At 50.5% G+C, this 22780-nt stretch overlaps 1 protein-coding gene across 1 annotated transcript in view; it reads right to left on the bottom strand.

Annotated features, from left to right (window-relative positions):
- Nucleotides 1–10551: 10551 nt before the first annotated feature.
- Nucleotides 10552–22780, bottom strand: part of Ass1 (argininosuccinate synthase 1) — a 44991-nt gene continuing 32762 nt past the window's right edge. The window contains exons 13-16 of the mRNA XM_026386399.2: nt 20890–21021; nt 15774–15930; nt 12107–12172; nt 10552–10820 (exon numbers count right to left, since the gene is read on the bottom strand). Of these exons, the coding sequence (XP_026242184.1) occupies nt 10775–10820; nt 12107–12172; nt 15774–15930; nt 20890–21021 (401 nt within the window). The 3' untranslated portion in view covers nt 10552–10774. The remainder of the gene's footprint in view (nt 10821–12106; nt 12173–15773; nt 15931–20889; nt 21022–22780) is intronic.

Raw genomic sequence — 22780 nt, 5'->3', positions numbered from 1 at the left:
TGAGAGAAGGGAAAGGACAAAGGGAGCCCTGCCATCACCTGCGTTCTGCCCAGAGGACATTTCCAAACTAAGAAAGGGAAGGGCGGGCAGAGCACAGTGATCCTGCAGAGGGGCGGCTGTGGGCGGGGCTCGGGGCGGGGCTAGAGGGGCGGGGCTCGGGGCGGGGCTCGGGGACCCAGGAGCCCAGGTGTCTGCAGTTGGTCTCTGGTGAGAAGGCTGCTGGCCGTGAGTCCGGCAAGGAGCTAGGGTTTGAATATATTTGTCCTTCTAAAGCCCATGTGGAAATGTGATTGCCGTAGTGGTGTGGTCATGGTGGGACTTCAAGAGGTGATCAGGTCCTTAATACACCTTTCCTGAGGGAGTGAGAGCGTGCTCTCTCCAGACTGGATTTGCTTCTGCAAGAGGAGGTTGTTACAAAGTACAGCTGTCCCTCTCTCACGGTTGTTTTGCCGTGAGTTAAAGCAGCATGCAACCCTCACCAGACTAGCACCATGTCCTTGGACTTCTCAACCTCCAGAACCTGGAGCCCAAATAAATGCCTTTCTTTTATAAATCACCCAGTCTCGGGTATTCTGTTATAGCAACAGAAAACACACCAAGACACAAAGGGAGAAAAAATCACTGGAAATCTCATACAGGACTAAGAACTTTTGAATTCCCTCAAGCTAGAGTGGAGCGACCTCACTGAATGCAAGAGTCATTGGTGGGAACCCCAGAAAGAACACACCTGAGAAGTTGATTTAGAATAAAGACCAGACCTGCCCTGAACAGGTTCAGAGGAAATCTTGAAAAGATGAAACTAATCTCCAAATAGTTGAACAGGTTTCCAAAAGAAGTCTAATATCTGTTAAGGGGATATGAGAAAATTTAGTACTCAGTAATGCAAAATTTACAATGCCGAGCATCCAGTTTAAAAAAATCACAAAATAACTGGGTGTGGTGGCGCATGCCCATAATTTCAGTGGCTTTGGAGGCTGAGGCAGGAGGACTACAAGTTCAAAGCCAGCCTATAAGCAACTCAGTGAGACTCTGTCTCTAAATAAAATACAAAAAAAGGTTTGGGGATGTGGCTCAGTGGTTGAGTGCCCCTGGGTTCAATCCCCAGTACCAAAAAAAAAAAAAAAAGAAATCACAAAATATATAAAGTAGAAAATGTGAAGCATTGCCAGGAGAAAAAACAGTCAAAGAAAAAATCAGTAAACTTGAAGACATATCAGCAGATATCGTACAGAATGAAGCTCAGAGAGGAAGTAGACTTAATGCAGATGGAGGAAGAGGAGGACTGGGAAGCCTGAAGAATTTCGATTCAGGGACCTACAAGGCAATTCAAGTGGTCTAGGGTGCTTATAATTAGGTCTCCAGAAAGGGGGAGGCAAAGGAGTCTGAAGAAAAACACTGCAAAAAGTGTTTCAATTGGATTTTTTTTTTAAATTCCATGGGTCAAAGGTCAATGAACCACAAGTAGAATAAACATACACCAACTATGCCAGGTGGCCAGTGGTGCATGCCTGTAATCCCAGACACTTGGAAGGCTGAGGAGGAGGAGGATTGCAAGTTCAAGGCCACCCTGGGCTATTTAGTGAGACCCTGTCTCAAGTAAAATTTTAAAAGGGCTTAGCAGTAGGGTGCCCTAGCTTCAATTCAGAGAGAGAGAGAGAGAGAGAGAGAGAGAGAGAGAGAAGAGACATTACATATAAAGAAAAAATGGAAAGGTAAGTTTTTCTTTTCTTTTTTTTTTTTAAAGAGAGAGATTGAGAGAGAGAGAGAGAGAGAGAGAGAATTTTTTAATATTTATTTTTTTTTAGTTCTCAACGGACACAACATCTTTGTTGGTATGTGGTGCTGAGGATCGAACCCGGGCCGCACGCATGCCAGGCGAGCGCGCTACCGCTGAGCCACATCCCCGGCCCCTTTTCTTTTTCTTTTTTTTTTTAAATTCTGGGTACTGGGGATTGAACTCAGGGAGTCTTGACCACTGAGCCCCATCCCCAGCCCTATTCTGTATTTTATTCAGAGACAGGGTCTCACTGTTTTGCTGAGGTTTTGCTGAGGCTGGCTTTGGACTTGTGATCCTCTGCCTCAGCCTCCCAAGCAACTGGGATTACAAGCATGCACCATTGTGCCTGGTGAAAGGTAAGTTTTAACTACACTGATCAAGTATGAAAGAGAGGACACAAGTTACCACAGTGAGTAATGAAGAGAGATATCACAATCAATCCTGCAGACATAAAAAGGTTAATAAGGGAAATTATGAAGAACTCCAATAAAATTTACAACTTAGATGAAATGGGTAAATTCCTCAAAAGAAATAGATTGCTCAAAGTTGACAAGAGGAAGTAGACAACTTGAAATACATTATGTAAATGAAAGAAACTGATTTTATATTCTTTAAAAAATATTTTAAAAATTGTCGATGGACCTTTATTTAATTAATTTATTTATATGTGGTGCTGAGGATCGAACCAAGTGCCTTACACATGGTAGGCAGTTGCTCTGCCACTAAGCAACAACCCCAGCCTGATTTTATGTTTTAAAAGCATCCCACAAAATGTGGATGTGTAACCAATGTGATTCTGCAATCTGTATTTGGGGTAAAAATGGGAGTTCATAACCCACTTGAATCTAATGTATGAAATATGATATGTCAAGAGCTTTGTAATGTTTTGAACAACGAATAAAAAAATAAAAATAAAAATAAATAAAATAAAAGCATCCCACAAAGAAAACTTCAGGCTCTGAAGACTTCGCTAATGAACTATATCAAGTATTTATGAAAGATAATTCCAACCCTACCCAAGCTCTTTCAGAAAACAGAGGAGATGGGAAGATGCTTCTAGATGCATTTATTTGAGGCCACTTTTACCATAACACAAAAACTAGACAAATCACAAGAGGATTGAAGATCCATATCCCACATGAACATAGATGGAAAATTATTTAACAAAATTTTAGCAAATTAAGTCCAGCAATACCTGCAAAAAGATAATATATCATAACTGAATGGTGTTTATCCTGGGAATGCAAATTTGGTTTCATATTCAAGATGCAATAAATGTAATTTATCACATTAACAGAAAACAGGAGAAAACCCACGTGATTGTTTCAAAGAATGTTGAAACAGCATCTGACAAAATTCAACACTGAATTGTGATATTAAAACAATAGCATCGGGCTGGGGTTGTGGCTCAGTGGTATAGCGCTCACCTAGCATGCATGAGGCATCGAGTTCGATCCTCAGCACCACACAAATGTAAAATAAAGGTATTGTGTCCACCTAAATTTAAGAATAAATATTACAAAAAAACCCCAAAAAACAAACAAAAAAACTCAATAGCATCAAGCCAGGTGTGATGGTGTATGTCTATTATCCCAGGTACCTGGGAGGCTGAGTCAGGAGGATTACAAACTTGAGGACAACCTTGGCAAAGTAGTGAGGCACTATCTCAAAATCATAATGGTAATAGTTATAGTAACAACAACAATAATAAAGACCTAGGGGTGTAGCTCAGTGGTAGAGTACATGCCTAACATGTATGAGACCTTGAATTTGGTTCTCAGTACCACAAACTAAAATTTTGTTCAAGAATTTTGTGTCTATGTTCATGTGGGATATGAATCTTCCATTCTCTTGTGATGTATTTGGTTTCTGTATTATGGTAAGAGTGGCTACAACAATATCATTAACAACAAACTCTCAACAAACCAGAAATAGATGGGAATTTCTTTGACCAGCCTTATGCTAGCATCAAACTCAATGGTGAAAGGCTCAATATTTTCTACCTAAGATCAGAAATAAACTAAAATACTCATTCTCATTACCTCTTTAGAACATATTACTGGTAGTCCAAGATAGTACATAAGGCAAGAAAAAGAAATAGGGGCTGGGGATGTGGCTCAAGCGGTAGCGCGCTTGCCTGGCATGCGTGCGGCCCGGGTTCGATCCTCAGCACCACATACCAACAAAGATGTTGCGACCGCCAATAACTAAAAACAATAAAATAAATATTTAAAAAATTCTCTCTCTCTCTCTCTCTCTAAAAATAAATAAAGAGAGAGTGAGAGAGGAAATTTAAAAAAAAAGAAAAAGAAATAGAAGGACTAAAGATCCAAAAAGAAGCAAAATTGCTCTTATTTGCAGATCACATGGTCAAATATTTATTTATTTTTTTTTTAAAGAGAGAGAGAGAGAGGAGAGAGAGTGAGAGAGACAGAGAGAGAGAGAGAGAGAATTTTTAATATTTATTTTTTAGTTCTTGGTGGACACAACATCTTTGTTGGTATGTGGTGCTGAGGATCGAACCTGGGCCTCATGCATGCCAGGCGAGCACGCTACCACTTGAGCCACATCCCCAGCCCCATGGTCAAATATTTATAAAACCTAAAGGATTCTACAAAGTAGATACTAGAAATGTTGAGCAAATTCAGAATTATTGCAGCAAACAAGGAGGTCATTTATACAAAAATCAACTGAATTTCTATGCACCATCAATAAACAACTAGAAAAACATTTTAAACTCCATTTAGCTAGCTAGCATAAAAGTAAAATAATTAGTCAACAAATTTAACAAAAAACATGTGACTTGTACTTTGAAAATTATAAAATATTGCAAAGGGAAATTAAATAAAACCTAAATAAATGATGAACTGTACCATGTTCATGGATTGGAAATTTTGATATTAAAATAGCAACTCTTCTGGAATTGATCTGTAGGTTTTTTTTTTTTATAAGAGAGAGTGAGAGAGGGGAGAGAGAGAGAGAGAGAGAGAGAGAGAGAGAGAATTTTTTAATATTTATTTTTTAGTTCTCGGCGGACACAACATCTTTGTTTGTATGTGGTGCTGAGGATCGAACCCGGGCCGCACGCATGCCAGGCGAGCGCGCTACCGCTTGAGCCACATCCCCAGCCCCTGATCTGTAGTTTTAATGCAATTCAAATAAAAATTCTAGCAAGGTTTAAAAGTAAACAATAATCCATTCTTAATATAATTATATAGAAAGGCAAAGGACCCAGAATAATAATTTTTAAAAATCTTGAAAAAGAGGAATAAGTTTGGAAGACTTATGGTACCTAATTTCAAAACTTACAATAAAGCTACAGTAATCAAGTTACTGTTTGGGGTGTAAAGATAGACATGAATAAATAGATCAATGAAACATCTGTAACTCAAATGATCAATTTTTTCATGGGGGACTGGGGATTTAATCTAGGGATGCTTTGTCATTGAGCTGTATACATCCCTCATTCTTTTTATTTGAGGTAGGATCTCACTAAGTTGCTCAATGCCTTTGTTGCTGAGGCTGGCCTAAAACTTATGATCCTCAGCCTCCTGAGTCACTGGAATTTCAGATGTGTGCTACCATGACTGACCCACTGACAAAGATGCAAAGGTAATTTGATAGGGAAAAGATAGACTTTTAAGCAAATTGTACTGGAAGAGCTAAACATCAATGTATTAAAAATAAAGCTTGACCCTTAAACACAACCAACACAAAATGAACTCTAAATGTATCAAGGCTTTAATTCTACAAAAGACATACATTAGAAGAAGTATTTTTAAAAGTTCTTCAGTGGAAGGAAAATGATATAGTTGGAAACTGATTTACACAATGGAATGCAGAGCACCAGAAACAGAAAGACATGAATAGATATAAAGCATTCTGTTCTTGTTTCAACTTTTTAAAACGATTTGGCTGTCTAAAGCAAAAAATAATAGCAATGTATTATAGGTTTGTTAGTTAATATACTATTAACTGGGTACACCCAGCCCACAGAGTTTTGCAGAAGTAATATGTATGACAGCCAAAAGCACAAAGTGAAATGTTCTGAGGTTGCACTGTTGCAGGGTCTTAGATTACAGTTTCAGTGGCATAATATTAATTGAAGGTAGCCTGAGGTATATTAAGGTTTTATATGGTAAATTCAAGAGAAGCCACTAAGAAAGTAATAAGAAGTATACCTAAAAAGCCAAGTTCTAAAAATTTTTTCAATTAAATCCAACAAAACACAGAAAAAAGGGCTGGGGATGTGGCTCAAGCGGTAGCGCGCTCGCCTGGCATGCGTGCGGCCCGGGTTTGATCCTCAGCACCACATACAAACAAAGATGTTGTGTCCGCCGAAAACTAAAAAATAAATAAATAAATAAATATTTAAAAAAAAACACAGAAAAAAAGTAATTTAGAATATGGAGAAAACTAAATGTATAATTGCAGAAAGGTTAAGTAGTCAGAGAATGTCCATGTGATGGAATATTATATAGATGTTTAATATGTTTATGGAGAGTTTTAAAATTTTGTTTGTAGTTGTTGATGTTGATGGACCTTTATTTTATCTATTTGTATATGCTGCTGAGAATCAAACCCATTGCTTCTCACATGCTAGGCAAGCGCTGTACCACTGAGCTACAACTTCAGCCCTACGGAGAGTTATTCATGGTGTAGAAAAAGGTGTCTCAGCACAGTAGGTAGCATGTCAGTCTCATAATGGTGTAGAAAAGTGTTTATGATAAATGTCAAAAATTTAAAAGTAGGATGCAAAGTGTATATATTAAAGTATAAACATATGAAGTACACACAATTTAAAGTATAAATATAAAGTATACATTTATATAGTATAAAATGTAAAATATTGGAACTGCATGGACCATCTCCTGCACTGAGGGTGGAGCTCAGTGGTAGACTGTGTGTTTGCCATGCATGAGACACTGGGCTCAGTCTCCGGCACACACACACACACACACACTATATGTGTGTGTGTGTGTGTGTGTATTTATTTATTTATTTACTCTTTATCTAAATAATGCTGCAAAAGTATTATGAGCATAGAAACGTGACAAAAAGAAATATACCAAATATAAGCAGTTTGGTGTTTCTTTTTACTTTTTTTTTTTTTTTTTAGTTGTAGTTGGATGCAATACCTTGGTTTTATTTATTTATTTTTATGTGGTGCTGAGGATGGAACCCAGGGCCTTGCACGTGCTAGGCAAGCGCTCCACCGCTGAGCCACAACCCCAGCCCAGGGTTTGGTGTCTCTAACTGGGTAGTGAGACAATGGGTAAGTTTTTCTATGAGTTTTCTTTCCTTTTTCTTTCTTTCTTTCTTTCTTTTCTTTTTTTTTTAAGATTCAGCTTTTCATCATGGTTGGAGGTCTGAGTTTGGTACTTGGTTCTGTCACCTGTTAGCTGAGTGGCCTTGGGCAAATCAATTTCTCTGCATAGCAGTGCTTTCTCTGCAAAACCAAGACAAAGGTGTCAACCCCATATGTTGGTTTGAAATTCATTGACAATATGGGAATAAAGTGTATAGCAAAGTATCAGCATGAATTTTTTTTAATATTCCTGGAGTCATTCGTTATTACCATGGGCATTTACAATCATAGAAAATAAGTTTTAAAAAGCAAACCTCGGCTGGACTAAGCGGTGCATACCGGTAATCTCAGGGACTCAGAAGGCTGAGGCAGGAGGATTACCAAATTTAGGGCCAGTAAATAAGATAGGATAAGTAATGGACCCCAATTAAGGCTTTTTAAATATAAAGGCCACTCCAAGAGGTTTCTGGGGGGACATTCCAAACATTCCAGCCAAGTCCTGTGTCCCAGGTGATGGGAATGAAGAGGGGTGACAGACCTTGCTGAAGGCCACAGACTGAAGGACTGACCGCCAGCTTCAACACTTTCCCAGTGCCCATTAGTGTAGATTTTGAACAACGGGGTTGGTACTTTTCAAGACTTGATCAGCACAGATGTTGACAACTGCCCCTTCCCAGTGGCTCAATAAGCCGATAGCCATGTAGGCTTAAGTGGTAATGCCTATCTGTCCTCGACCACCCTGTGGGAGCTCTGTCTCTTCTCACCTGAATATACCCTACTCCTCCTCATCCCAGACAAGAAGCTGAGGCCGAAATCTGCTCCCACCATGGTGGAAGCTCAGTGAGACCCTGTCTCAAAATCAAGTGAAGAGCTGTGGATGTGGCTCAGTGGTAGAGCACCCCTGGGTTCCATGCCTCAGTACCACAAAGAAAAGAAGGGGGCAAAACGAAACAAACAACAACAACAAAAATCCAGCAGAACTTCTTCTGAATGAATGACGTGGAGGTCCCAGGGGTCAGGTTCCAAGTCCAGGACCAGGCGAGGCCCAGAACAGGCAGTGCTCAAGTCTCCCCAGTAAGAACGACAGGCAAAGGTCAAAAGGTGGATTTGGACAGAAACTTCCCTGGGACCCCCAGTAGAGCTGGAGGGCAGAAAGGGCACGCCATCCCTCTCCTTTCTGACAGGACCCACCTTCTCCCTTGAGAGTGTCCCCTTGGTGTTTGGTTGCAAGAGGCAAGAACTCTTCCACTAAGCCTCAGAGAACCTAGGTCAAGAAATGTCACCGTGAAACCATGACGCAAAGATCACCAACTCCAATTTTAAATCAAATTAAAGCAAGCCCGTAATTCTGGCCAGGACTGTCTCTCCTGAAATCCTTGGGTTAGGGGACAGTCCCCAGCTCTCTAGGAGCACAGTTTTATTGCACAAAAAGCTGCAAATTGCGTGTGTGTGTGTGTGTGTGTGTGTGTGTGTCTTGAGCCCTGACAGATAACAGGATTTGACAAGCATAATACAAAGGCAGAGAGTAGGTAATGATCTAAATGGTTCAACACTTCCAGGTAGGGAGTACATTGAGATCCCACACCAGAATCTATGAGGCGCCGCTGAGGTTTCAGAGAGGGTTGCTCTCTGGCCAGGGAAAGCCAGGCATTCCAAGCAAGTTTAGGAGTCGTGGTCATTTATAGTAAAACAGAAATCAACTTTTCATGACTTTGTGAGGAGAGGGCTCCCACTCTTCAGAGGGAATTAGGCTGGGTCCATCAGTCACCAGGTTCCATGAAGTTCCAGGATGGACCTTGTAAGCTCCTTGCTGAGCATCTGGATGGCCATCTTAAGGGACAGCCGCATTTCTGAGAAGGCCTCACCACTCCCTCACACCAACCCCACCCTTAACCGCCTGCATTAGGACCCGCCTGGCTCTGACTCCTGAGCCTGCCCCATAAAAGTCCCGAACCCACATCTATGGAGAGATGGCCTTGGTCGGCTCTCTGCCCAGCTCGTCCTTCACTCCTCGCTCCCTCTCCTGGCTCCTCGCTCTCCTCTGACACCCGAACCCCTGCCCCTCTCCCCTGCCTTCCCTCTCCTCTCCTCCTCCCTCTGCTTTTCCAGGAACCTGGATCCACAGGACTAGGTTGCTGGCCGTGGGCTGTGACAAAGCAGAGGCCTTCTGTGAGGCCAAAGCAGAGGCCTTCTGTGAGGCCAAAGCAGTGACAATGCCCCCTTCAAACTTTGATTCTGTGGTCAGACCAGAGTAACAGGCGTGAGTTCATCAGAAGGGATAGGAAAGGGGAAGAGGGGACACTCTCAAGGGAGACAGTGGTCCTCCCAGAGAGGAGGGGGACGGCAGGCCCCTCCTGCCCTCCAGTTTTATTGGGAGTCTCCCTCTCAAACCTGTCTTTTGACTGCAGCATAGGAGCTGCACGGAGCTCCAGGAGAGGGAGGCATGGTGCTCAGAGTTGACTTCAAGGAAATCAAGTCCCCTGTGTTTGTGTCAATCTCCTAGCCCCTGTGTGGGTCTGCTATGGTCTCCCCTGTTTTAGTCACAATTTCCCCTTAATTGGTTCATTACCCTTTGGACAGTCCCCACCGAGCTTTTTGTGATAATTTGGATGTCAGGGGACAGGGGTTGGGATGGAGTCTTGCATAGTTTCGGGAGGGTCCAGGCCACCTGGTAGGGCATGACCTGATCTTAAAACAAGAGTTTTACTTAAGGGGAGGAGACCATGGCTGGGGAGGTTGACATACCAAGCCCCCTTCTTCCAGGTGCTTATCTGCTCCCCAGGCTCTCCAGCTGTCCATTGACACTGAGGCCGGATCTTGAAGTGAGGTTCTGAATGGCCCAGCCCAGGTCAGGTGTCCAGCCACAGCCCAATCAGATGCGGCCAAGGGGGCGGGGTCATGGCACAGGCCCCAGGACTGGCTGCACAGGGAACCGTGCGGACCGTCTGCAGCGCGCCCACTACATTCTTCGCCAGCTCCTTCCTTCTCTCTGCCCAGCTTCTCAGTGCATATTTTAGGCTGCTCTAGGCCAATCATAAGCCACTTTGCTGAGGGGTGAAGGTGGGATATGGTCAGTCGGGGATGTCATATCAGGGGTTCCCCGTGGGTCTCGGGCAAAGGCGCACCCTAGGAAATGGCTATGTGTCCATCATGCTCCCAAGCAGGTCATTGAACCTCTCCATGGCTTCCCTGGCACATGCCACAGGGTCACTGTTGGAGACAAGTCCCCAGGCTGTTGGGTTGGGGTCTGCCCCGCACTGGGACTTCTGGAGTTTTTTGGTGGAGGAGAGAGGGGTCTCTCTGGCACATGGAGGCCCCACGCAGCACTTGAATCAGAAAACACAGGTTGGGTAAGGAAAGCACGATTTTACACACACACACACACACACACACACACACACACACACACACACCTCGGTAGAAATAAAGAAACAAAAGACTAATATATCTTTTATAAAATTGTCATTTCACAGCTCCCCCCTGCAGCCACCCCCACCCTTCTCTTCAATGACCACTTTTTCAGGCTACAAGGGACCAGGGAACAAAGCTGGGGCCCAGGGCAACCCTTCGAGGCTGCCAGGCCGGGAGAACAAGTCACAATTACAAATGATCACAACAATTAGCGCCTGTACTTGGGCAAGGGCAGAGTGAGGAGGCCCTGCTCCTCCTGTCAGCAGGCCTATTTGGCTCTATTTGGCGGTGACCTTGCTCTGGAGCCGGTGATATTCCTTCAGCCTGGAAACCAGATTCAAAACAAAGAAAAATGTAAATCAACAGTAACAACAGGGCACTCAGCTCAATTAGTCCAGGCAGGACCCCGTGGGGGCAGCTGTGTGTTAAGATGTTTGAGAAGTTGTCTTTTTCTTCTCTCCACTCTCCCATCCTGGCCCCTCCTGCCCTCCAATCAGGGTAAGGTAATTAATTTATCTTAGGGGGAAAACATGTTTGTCATTGTTGAAGACAAAGCGTTTAACTGGCAATGGGAGAAAGGAAGAGGCCATTATGAAATCCCGGTGTGTGCTGGGCCATTTAAAAGGGTTCACAGAGTCATCCACTACACAGGAGGGCCTAGAGGGTGGGGGAGGGGGAGGTGACTGCAGGGAGGTCCTGCTGGAGTCAGTGTCTGAGGTGGCTCCAGGGAAGAGAGACTGACTCTGGGGGAGAAGGGTGGCTCTGTCCCTGGCACATTGCTCTAACCTTCTTCCTGACCTCAAAGCTGGACGGGCAGGCCTTCTACTTCCCAGCTGGGTGACCCAGGACAAGTTACTTAACCACTCTGAGACTGTTTCCAGGGAATTACAAATTTGGGTAAGGATTAAGTGAGGTACCCAGGACTGAGCCTGGGGTGGGGGCTCAGTCTGCAGTAGCTGCTGATAATGAATGACCCTATGTGCCCTGGAGGACATTGGCCTTGGGCTGGGGGCACCTGCTGGTGGGCACTGGGCTCTTCCTGTGTGCCAGGGTGGGCCATGTGCTTGATTCCCCTGAGCGCATATGGAGCCTTCCCTGCACCTGTCAGCAGGTGCGTTTAACACCCTCACTGTGACTCACAGGTTGGGAAGGGGTCTGAGACCCTACTGCAAAGCCAGGACTTGAACCTGGGTCTGAGGGACTTCAGACCACATATATTTCCCGAATGGTGGAGAGCCATGTGGCTAGCGGGGTCTCCCACTAGACCTTCAGCCCAGGGCAGTGACATAATTGCTACTTTGTACTGCTAAGCCATTTCCTTGTCCACCCTGCCCAGGAGTGGAGTCCTGGGGTTGGAGGGGCTAGGGTGAGTGTCAGAGGCACAGGAGAGGAGCCAGGAACCGGGATGCCAGGCTCTGCTGCAGCTGTTGGCTGTCACAGATGCCTTCGGCCCCACTGAGGATGGGAGTAGCTGGGTGCGGAGCAGGCGTGGGGGCTACCGTGGGCACATGGACAAGAAGGTAGGTTTGTCCAGGTCCCATCAGAGCCTGTCCCCCCCTCCCCCGGCATCTGGGGACTCTGAGGACCCAGCAGGGCCCAGAGCTTCTCACCTGAGGGAGTTGATGTTGATGAAGCCGGTGGCATCCAGGGGCTCATAATCACCCTGCACGTTCATGCTGCAAGGAAGGTGGACGCCTGTCAGCCCACGGGGCCTTGTCCCCAATCAGAGGATGGCCCGGGGAGCTCCACCCTGTCAACACCCAGGCCTCTGTGGGTCCCCCTGGCTCCCGCACGTGGCTTTTCACGGGATTCCAGGAGCCCTATTCTGGGCTGCCACGGGCCACAAGGTCCCACAGGGCTCCCACCTCTTCCCGGTGCACAGTGACAGGCAGGGGGCTGCCAGGTCTCAGGAGGGGACTCAGTCAGAACCCACCCCATGGAATCCTCCTCTAAGCCAGAGCGCACCATCTGCAAACCAAGGAGGCCTCCGAGCCAGCTCTGCCCCCAGGGCGGTGGGCGGCTCAGAGAGGGTCCAGGAAAAGTTGAGGACATTCAGTGGCCCCAAGGGGCACAGACTGGAGCAGCCCGATGGTCCCTCTCAAGCTGCAAGGATGCCAACAGCTACAGCACCAGCATCTCAGTAAAGCCACGTTTCCCTGCTTGTCCCCAAGCCAGTCCCCCTAATCCACCCTGGAACCTGGGCGTCCACCACCTGAACAGTGCCGGTCACAGGCTGCAGGACGCCCTCTGCAGGCGCCACCCTCCAGACCCGACAGCCTTCCTCTTCCAGCTTTCTCCCCCGACCCCACCCCCACGGCAGTCCTTCAGGCTGGCTCTGCTGCCACCATGGGGGAGCCTCACACGGGCTCCTGGGGCTGCAGTCAGTGGTGGCCGTTCACAGCGACACAGCCAGCTCTACAGGGCACCATGGCTGGGACTTGTCAAGCACACTGCCTTGCCCAGGCTGGGTGTCCACCACGGACACAGGTCCAAGCGACCCATCGCCCAGCGCCTGGTTAGTAACTGCCCTCGGGGCACCACGGTCTCAGGCCAACTCTACCAGGCCACCCCGAGCTTCTGAGAGCAAGGGGTCCCCGACACGTCCCACTCGGAATCAGTCACTTGTCTTCATGTTTGCAGAACTCCAACCTCAGGATGACCTCAGTCTCAAGGTTCTTGATGACAAGGAGGTGGCCTGTGCCCTCAGGAGCCCTCTTTGGGGAGAGGGAGGGAATCTGTCACTTTCTGCAGTTCTGAAGCTGTGGCTCTGGCTGGCTCTTGGTGGACTGTGGACTTTCCACTGGAGCAAACTCTGCCCTGCCTTGCCAGACCCTGCATCTTGTGCAGGGCTTGGGCCCTGCCTCCCAGGCCCTGCAGCAGGGACATGGAATGCTCCAGAAGCCACCCCTTCCTGCAGGGGAGCAGCTGCTGGGCTTCCATACACCCCTCACTAAGGAAAGGCTGGGCCAAACCAGACCACCAGCCTCCTCAAATTGCTTCAGCAGACCTTGCTTGGGGTGGTGTGAGGGGACATGAATGTCTAAATACCCCCACCACCACCACCACCACCAAACCACAGAAGAGGCTTTGGATAGCCAGCCTCACCCCCATCCTCATATCCCCCACTTTGCAAGGACCCAGGACTCAGCCTGGGAAAGATGGGTTACAGAGTCCTTCCTCTCCCTGTCCACAAGGCGCACTGTCCTTGACTACCACCCCTCCCAAGTCCATACAAATTCTTGCCAGGTGCAGTGGTGCACACCTGTCATCCCACCAGTTTGGGAGGCTGAGGCAGGAGGATGGCAAGTTTGAGGCCAACCTCAGCAACTTAGCAAGACCCTGTCTCAAAACAAAAAAATCAAAAGGTCTGGGGATGTGGCTCAGTGGCAAGGCACCCCTGGGTTCAATCCCTGGCACCAAACAACCACAAAATCTCCAAATTCTCCCAACCCCATCCAAGGTGGGGCCCTTCTAGATGGCTCTAACAACCCCTGCAAAGAGGAGCCCACTGGGAACAGACTTGTCCCACGAGGCCACAAGAGTTTCAAGAGGTGTTTCTGGGGAAAGAAAAACCTCTTTTTAAAATTGTGGTTTGGGGTATGTTGTGGGGGGAGGTGGAAAAAGAGTTTACAATGATTTTTTTCGCCTCCCCTGACGGTCTGCAGAAAACCTCTGTGCTTTTATTTTTGCTCATTCGAGTGGCTCTGACCTGCTCTATAATTACGTTACTTTCTACCCACTGTGCCGCGGCATTTCCAGTTCTGCTACCTCTCGCGGCTTCCTCGCTGGTCCCCGTGAGGCTGTCACTCAGGGGCTTTCAAGGCAACGATGTAGAAATCAAAAAGAAAAGGGAAATGGTCGGAGACACAGTGAGAATAAATGCTTCTGCTTTTTTCTCTTTTTTTCCCCCTTTCCCTTTTTACTTTATTCATTTAATCTCCCTCAGTGAGACTGTAAGGCTTAATGAAGGGTTGGACAGATTATTAGAGGCTGCTGATTGGGAGGGGGAGGGAAGAAAGAGCCAGAGAGAGAAAGAGAGAAGATAATTTGACATTTACCCCGACTGATCTAAACTGATTCGGTTATATTTATGGCTTATAAAGTGTTTAGAAAGATTGAAGGGGGGGCAACTCAACATGGCAAGGAGAAGGGAAAGAAAAAAATAATATTGACTGCTAAACAAAACTCGTACCTTAATTCCCAACCGGCCTCCGGGAGGGAAGAGCTGCCCTGGGCCTGAGCTGGGCCGGGGTGGGGGCCCATGCCAGGTGGGGCTGCCTGTCCCTCAGGGGTAGCTCCCCACCCTGGTTTGGCCAGGTGACCTCCGAAGGAGACCTGGCTCCCCAGGGAAGGCAGAGCCCCCAGGCTGTTGCAAACCCAGGAGTGGATAAGACTCGGCTCTCCCTGGCCCCCCAGCTCCCTGCACCGCCTGGTCTTTGGGGGAAGCTCCTTGAGGCTCTGTGGTTGGCTCCCTCCTCTGGGCGGCCGCCTCATGGCCCAGCATGCCTGCCGCGCTCCCAGGCTTCAGCCCAGTTTCCCTCCTTGTGAGACCCACGTGTCCTTGGCCGACCAGCTGGTTCTGTGGGCTGCCTCAGAAGACCTGCGCTCAAGGCATCTAAGCCGACATGCATGAGCCTTCTTGGACATCCCCTGGACTCGGCGATTGTTACCCCCATGCTGCTCCTGGCCCCCCAAACCAGGACACCTGGGTCTCCCACCTCCCTCCACTTCCAAGGACTTTCAGAGCCACCTCCTAACCTTGTCAAATCTGTCTTGAGTTTTTTTTTTGTGCATCAGGGATTGAACCCAGGGGCACTCAACCATATGCAAGCCCTTTTTATACTAGAGACAGGGTCTCACTGAGTTGCTCAGGGCCTCACTAAGTTGCTGAGGCTGGCTTTGAACTCGTGATCCTCCTACCTCAGCCTCCAGAGCTGCTGGGATGGCAGGCGAGCGCCATGGTGCCCGGCCAGGCTCAGGACGTCTGCATAGCTCTCTCCCTGGACTGCCCCCTCAGGTTCACTCCTGCGGTTCCAATCCAGGCAGCATCTCCACAACCCCAGTTTTAGACCAGCCATGGCACCCCGTCCTGCCTCCCAATCCTTTGCCATCTTTCTCGTTCCACATTCCGGGGATGGTTAGGTGGGTGCCCAGGTAGTGGTCCTCCACGACACCTCACCTGCTCTGGGCACGCATGTGACAAGTGCTCTGGCACACATTTACTGAGGAAGCCAGTTAGATGTGACACTGGACAGGAGGCGGAGAGGGCGCACCTACCTCACCAGCTCCTCGTTGTAGAGAGACAGTGGGGACTCCCGGCCGAGGATGTACACCTGGCCCTTGAAGATGGACAGCTGCACCTTCCCTTCCACCCGCTCCTGGGACTTGGCGATGCAGTGGCGCACAAATTCACACTCAGGGCTGTGCCAGAAACCTGCAGGGAGGAAAACACGAGGACATTAGGGAAGGTCCCTGCTGCCTGCCTCGGCCAGGGCCCGGGAGGACGGCGCTATGGGAAGGACGTGATTTGTAAATGGCCGGAGAGGAACATGCTCCCCACCCCTGTCCTATGACCTTGCAAAGGGCGTATGGGTGAGGAGGGGAATTTCTTATCCCTGAAATGCAGTCCCTTCCTCAGGGTAAGAGGACAGTGGCCACAGACACTTAGGCAGTGTCATGGCCAGGCAAGGGACACTTGGCTCGGCCCATTAGGGGTTCCAATCTTGCTGGGGAGGGCAGGAGACCTGGGACGGATGGAGGCCCATGCCCCTGAGGCAAAGCAGCACAGGTGCCCAGGACAGGCAGCTGGGTGGTGTTCAGGATGTGCATGGCCTTCGTCTCCTTGCCCCATTTCCCCACCTGTGAGTGGGGGGACAGGGCTGCTTCTGGGAAGAGCTGGGCCTGGCCGGGCGGGTCCCTGGTGTCACTGAACCACCCTCTATAGCCGCTGGTATTAGCATCTAGCATTTTCACTAGGAAAACAGAGGCCCACGCCGAGTCCTTCACCTGGACCAGCTCTGGGCCTCCTCGAGAGCAGCCTGCACTGCGGCCGAGCCAGCGGGGTTCGGGGAGGGGCCACAGGCATGCATGGTGCCAGTGGGGCCTGGGCTCTGCCTCCTGCCCTGAGCCAGCAGCTTTGCTCCACGGCTGGAGAGTCAGGAGGCCTGAGAAATGCCCCCATGTGCTCCAGGTGCTCAGTCTCATGTGTCCTGGCCCCAGTGGCCAGCTCAGACCTCCAGCACCACAAACCACCTCCCGTCTCTGCTGAGGAAGGCGAGGACCAAGAGGGTGCAGGTGGCCAGGGCCAGGCTGGGGGAGGGACAGCCCCGGGAGTAGGGTTTCTGTGAAACAGAGCTGGGAAGGTGAGCCCACCTGGGGGCAGCTGCAGGCCAGATGGTGCCAGATCTCTGCCCTGATAAGGGGCTGGGTCAGCCCAGGGACCTTGGCTATTGTTGGAGCAGGGCCTGGGGGCACCTGCAGCGGCTCAGCTCTCCGTGGGAAAGGGGCAGGCCTCTGGGTGGGGTCCTGTGACTTGCAGAGGTGTGGGGGAAGAGGTGGGGTCCTCACTCTGCAGCGTCCTGGCAGTGGAGGTCCCATCCCAGCCTCGACAGGTGACTCAGGGCCCCCGTGACTTGGTTTCCTCGTTGACACAGTGAGAGGCTAACTGCTCTCCAGGCTGCAGACTCAGTGAGAGCGTGCCCAGGGCACTGGGAGCTTTGATCTGCGGTTTGGCATCACCGCCTCTGCCAGCACTTCCTGTGCACAGTGAGGCAGAGGACCAGAGATGGAAAGGGCCTGTCCAAGGCCACACAGCAAGACCACGGAGGAACCCAGGTCTGATGGAGCATTCTTAAGTCTAGCCCGGGGCTTTCCCAGCATACCACTGGACCCCCATGGGAGGGGACAGTGTCTTTTCCCTCTGTCTATTTTATTTGGGATAATTAGCCCATGAAGTTCCCAGGCTGGAAGGCAGGTGGAGATGGAGCTAGAGATAGTGCAGTAGAGATGGGTGGGAGCCACTGGCCTGCATTTTATCTCCTGCCTCCACCTGGGGGTGGGGGGGGTCTTTGGCTCAGGTTTCTTTTCCCAGTGGACCTGGCCTGGGATGAGGACGGTGACACTGGCCCAAGCTGCCTGGGGGAGACCCGCCTGTGCTGTGGGTGGGGCCTGGGGACAAGCTGCAGAGGCTCCCCTCCTGGTGCCCTCGAGGCCCAGCCCAGGCGGTGGTCACAGAAGTCAGGGCATGGAGGGGAGGAGCCGGGCACATGAAGGGCCTCCCCCTGCTCCTGTGCCTCAGTTTCCCCCCATCCCGTGCCCTGAGGCCACCAGGCACCAGGGAAGCTAGGTGCTGCGGCAGAGTGGTGGCTCCGCAGAGGAGCCATACAGGACTCGGAAGAGAGCCGGCTGCCCCCCGCCTGGCGCCCTGCAGTTTGCAGGAGGAGAAACGGAGGCTCAGGGAGGAAGGCCGTAAACCAGCCAGAGGCCTGACCCCGTCTCCGGCCTCCACGCTCAGAATCCAGGCCAGGCGTTCATTTGGCTTCTCCACTTCTGCCCAGATCAGAGGCTGGACAGGGTCCATGTGCTCAGCCCTCCCCAGGAGCGAGAGAGACGGGGTGATGAGAAGCCAAGGCACAGGGAGGGAAAGTGGGGTGCTGGGGCCAAGCCCAGGTCTAGCACAGGGAGGGAAGTGGGATGCTGGGGCCAAGCCCGGGTCTACAGCTCTATGTGCCCCTTGGGAGAAATTACATAAATGGCCCCCATGGGGCTGTGAGGGGATGGTGGCTGCTGGAGGCTGGCTGGGAGGCCCGTGGGGCTGGGACATCGCAGGACCTGGGCAAAGTCAAAGCCAGCCAGAACCACCTGGGGTGAGCCCGACTCCCCATCCTCCCTCTCCTCCACACTGTGGTTTTGTTTGCTTTTAAATCTCCTAATGGCTGTAGCTCATTTTGGGATTTAGAGGGCTCCTGACCCAGGCAGTGTGGCGCAGAGGCATGGTGCCCGCAGCCCGGGGCCGACCTGTGCCCCAGACACCCAGGGCTCCCCTGTCCTTGCTGTGGCACCCTGACCACTGCTTGATAAGGGTTCCCCTGGGATCCACTGGAGTGACCAAGAACTCGGTATCTGAGGCCAGCCTGTGCTGAGTTCAAGGCCACCACACAGAGCGTCATGACCTTCGACGACTGTCTTTGCCTGAGCCTCAGCTATGGTCAGACAGTGGCCCTTGGTTCCCAGTCCCGGGCCTGGCAGCGGGGGAGCAGGGGAAGCAACGCCAGAGCCGCACTGGGCAAGGGGCCACCTGGCCTCTACGGACACCCCCCGAACAGCAGGGCCAGGTGCCCTCTCCTCTGCTGCACCCCGCCACGTCTTAATGATGCTCCCATTTTGTAACCAAAATCTACCTTGCAGCGCTGAAATCCTGTGGTGCTCCCGACGCAGGAAACAATGGCATTTAAACACCTGTACCTGGCAAGGGGGTTTCAGCTTCAAAGCTGTCTGCGACAATGCAGTGAGAAGTAACTCCAGCCCATGGTCCCCGCCCCTGAGACTCTGGGAGGAGCTATGGTGGATCTTGGAAGGGCAGGAGGAGAGGGGAGCAGTGCTTAGCTCAGGGAGCGATGATGATCATCAAGATGTCAAGGTCGCCCTCAGGCAGCAGCCTGTCTCTCAACAGCTCACAGGGCTGTTAGAAACAATTCCCCAAATCAGAGAAGTGACTATTCCAAACTGGGGGTCAGAAAACATCTTCTGTGTGTGGCCAGAAGGCCAATGCTTTAGGCTCTGTGGGTCCTTTGGTTTCTCAAAACTACTGGACAGCTGGGCACGGTGATGCTTGCCTATAACGCCAGCAGCTTGGGAGGCCGAGGTGGGAGGATGGCAAGCTCAAAGCCAGCCTCAGCAACAGCAAAGTGCTAAGCAACTCAGTGAGACCCTGTCTCTAAAAAAAATGCAAAATAGGGCTGGGGATGTGGCTCAGTGGTTAAGCATCAAAACACTAGACAGCAGGCACAGGCCACATGGACACCAAGAGTATGGCTGTCTCATTAGAATTATTTATGGACACTGAAATATGAATTTTGTCGAATTTTCACAAGTCATAAAATAGCTTCCCAACTATTTAAAAATGTAAGCCAGGTTTTGGGGCACACACCTCTAATCGCAGCAGCTCAGGGGCCTGAAGCAGGAGGATCACAAGTTTGAGGCCAGCCTCAGCAACCTACAGAGGCCCTAAACAACCGAGTGTGACCCTATCTCAAAATAAAAATGCATTTAAAAAGGGCTTGGGGATGTAGGTCAGTGGATTGAACCCATGGGTTCAATCCCTATCCCTAGGACCAAAAATAAATAAATAAATAAAATAAAAACATAAAAATCAGGGGCGGGGTGGTGGCTCAGCGGTAGAGCGCTCGCCTAGCATGGGTGGGACCCGGTTCGATCCTCAGCACCACATAAAAATAAAGGCATTGTGTTGTGTCCATCTACACCTAAAAATAAATATTAAAAAAAACATAAAAACTATTCTTAGCTCACGGGCTGAACAAGAACAGGTGATGGCTGGACTCGGGGGAATCCCTGATGTACAACATGGGCGTCAGCAGGCCTGATTCCAGCTCATGCCGATGGGCAAGGCGTGGGGCTGGGTCTGCTGGCCTGGAAGGTGGGTGCCAATGTCACCCGCTGACTCTTCCACTCAGGGACTATGCCTGGGCCTGTGGCCACCGCAGTGGTTTCATGGTCAAGATCTGGCTCCTGCTGGGGGCAGTGGCGCACACCTACAAATCCCAGAAACTTGGGAAATGAGGCAGAAGGACCACAGACTCGAGGCCTACCTGGCGACTTAGGGAGGCCCTACCTCAAAATAAAACAGAAAGGGCCGCCACGTGGCTCAGGGTGGAGTGCCCGCTCAGCACGGGGAGGCCCTGGGTTCCATGCTGAGTCCAGACTGGATTCCTGGTCCAGTGGCTCCCTCAGGCAGAGACCAGAGTGGCTCCAGGTTCTGCCTGGGGACAGTCTGACTCAGGGTCACCTGCTGGGCCACTTCTGGCTAGGTCATTTGGAACAAACTCCTTCTCTGGGCTTCTGTTTTCTTATCTATAATAAAATGAGCTACAGGTTTCCTGGGCAACATGAGGACCCTTGGGATGGCCTGTGTCCCCCACGGCACCCAGCACCTGGCACATCTTGCTGCAGGCTGGCTCCTTGGGAAGGAGACGGGACACTTCCCTGACATGGCTCTTACCAATCCCAGGGGGAGATACTGGCCTCCCTTCTCCCTGGCCTCCCAGACCGCCTCAGCCTGCACCTTTCTCCGGCAGGCAGTGGGCGCGTGGGCCTGGAGGGGGGCGGGGCCCGAGCGCCTGGGGTCGGGGTGGGGGACGGAGGGAGAGTCACGCACCAGTGTATACCAGCTCCGCGAATTTCAGGCCCAGGCCCTGTTTGATTTTGCGCACCTCGCGATCCATGGTGAAGGCCTCGATATCTAAATGAGCGTGGTAAAGGATGGTCCCTGCTGGGGTCTCGTAGATACCTAGCCATTTTTCCAGGCAGGGGGAAAAGGAGAAAAAAGAGAGAAACACATGAAACCCAAACTGTCAGCAAATGACAAAAAAAAAAAAATAATAATGACTCATCTGACAGGAGACAAGCCGGTCGGACCCATTCACTCCCAGCTTGCTGCAAAATGCGCCTGTCATTATGCTCATGCTGGGGCCACGACAGTCCACTCTGCGGCTTGTGGAGAAAATGTCTAGATGCCCCCCTTTGAAGAGGCCCGCAGACGTTGGAAAATGACAGGGTTTCGGAGCAGTTCCCCCCCTTCCCAATGCATGCCCACCGGCCTGCGCTGAAAACCTGTAATTAAACCAACTACGGAGGAGCCCAGGGCCCCAAATATCCCTTCCTTCCTTCCACCAGGGAGCCAGGGAGGGGGACGGCGGTGCGTGCACGCACATACATGCACCCGTGTGGACATGCATGCGTCCTCCATCAGTGGTCCGGGGCCCAAGTGAGCACCTGGGCTGGCCCCACTGTACAGATGGGGAAACTGAGCCCTCGAGGAGAAGGGATTTGCCCAAGGTAGAGCTAGGAGCCCCTGAGTCCCTGGCCCAGTGCTGTCTGCTGCCCTGTGGGCCAGATGACCCTGGAGGCCCAAACCCAGAGGGTCAAGGGCATGACCCTTGCTCAAGTCTCCCCCTGTCAACCTGCTTGGGCCAGATGGTCTCCAAAGTGATGCAGAAGTGCCTGCCCCTGGGCTGGACTAGGTCCGTCCTGCTACGCTTGAGGACAGAGACTGTGAGAGGCAGGATCGTCATCCATGCTTGGCTGGCCCAGGCCCTTTCTTGGACAGGCAGTGTGGCCTCTGTCCTGTGTCCCCTGTTCTGATGGGAGGGACAGTAGCCCCCTCCCCACAATTCCACCCTGAAAGTTTCCTTCCTCTGACCACATAACAACACTAGAGGCAGGATGTCAGTCACCCTGAAAATGTACCTGTCACCTCTGCACACTAGGATTCGCACACCCACAGGGGCACATGCACAGGGCCCCAGACAGGAGGCTGCCCCACGCCCTTGGCCAGAGGACAACACGGGAGTCCAGCCACACCATGGAACTCGGCTCCACCTTCCCAAGGGATGACCCAGGACTGGCACTGAGTGCAGACAGCCAGTTACACGCCAAGGACAGACCCCACTGGACTCCACAGGACCCCAGAGCAGCCACACATAGACAGAAAGCAGCTGCCGAGCAGCAGGACAAGCAGGGGACTTAGTGTCTAATGGGGACAGAGTTTCAGCTTTGCAAGGTGACAGGTCCTGCCAGTGACGGTGGTGGCGGCTGCTTGACCATCTGAATGTACCGTATGCCACTGAATTGTACCCTATGCTCAGGAATAGTTAACTGGTATGTTTTGTTATGCATATTCGATTATAGTTAAGCCCCCCCCTTTTTACAAAACCAAACTAAACCAGCAGGGAGAATGTTTTTGACTTTGAAATCCACATGGGCATGGGGAAGGCTATCAATGAGCTTCTCATGTCACAAACTAGAGGTTTCCTCCTCGGAGAATTGCCCCAAGAGGGCAGTGACTCATCCAAGCCAACCAGAGGGGGACAGGAATGGCGTCCTAGCCTCCCGTCTTGGTTCCAGGTTGCCTCTCATGGCCCTCAGCAAGTGATCTAGTCCCGAGCATGAAGGAAACACCCAGGTCCGAGGTCTTGGGTGAGCGGGGGTCAAACCCCACACAGACACGGGGCTCGGATCTGGTCATCACGTGCCCTCCCCCCACTCAC

This window comes from Urocitellus parryii, chromosome 4, assembly GCF_045843805.1.
Source record: "Urocitellus parryii isolate mUroPar1 chromosome 4, mUroPar1.hap1, whole genome shotgun sequence".
NCBI classification, from domain to species: domain Eukaryota; kingdom Metazoa; phylum Chordata; class Mammalia; order Rodentia; family Sciuridae; genus Urocitellus; species Urocitellus parryii.
The sequence above is the reverse complement of the archived record's forward strand: the minus strand, read 5'-3'. Positions and strand labels throughout refer to the sequence as shown.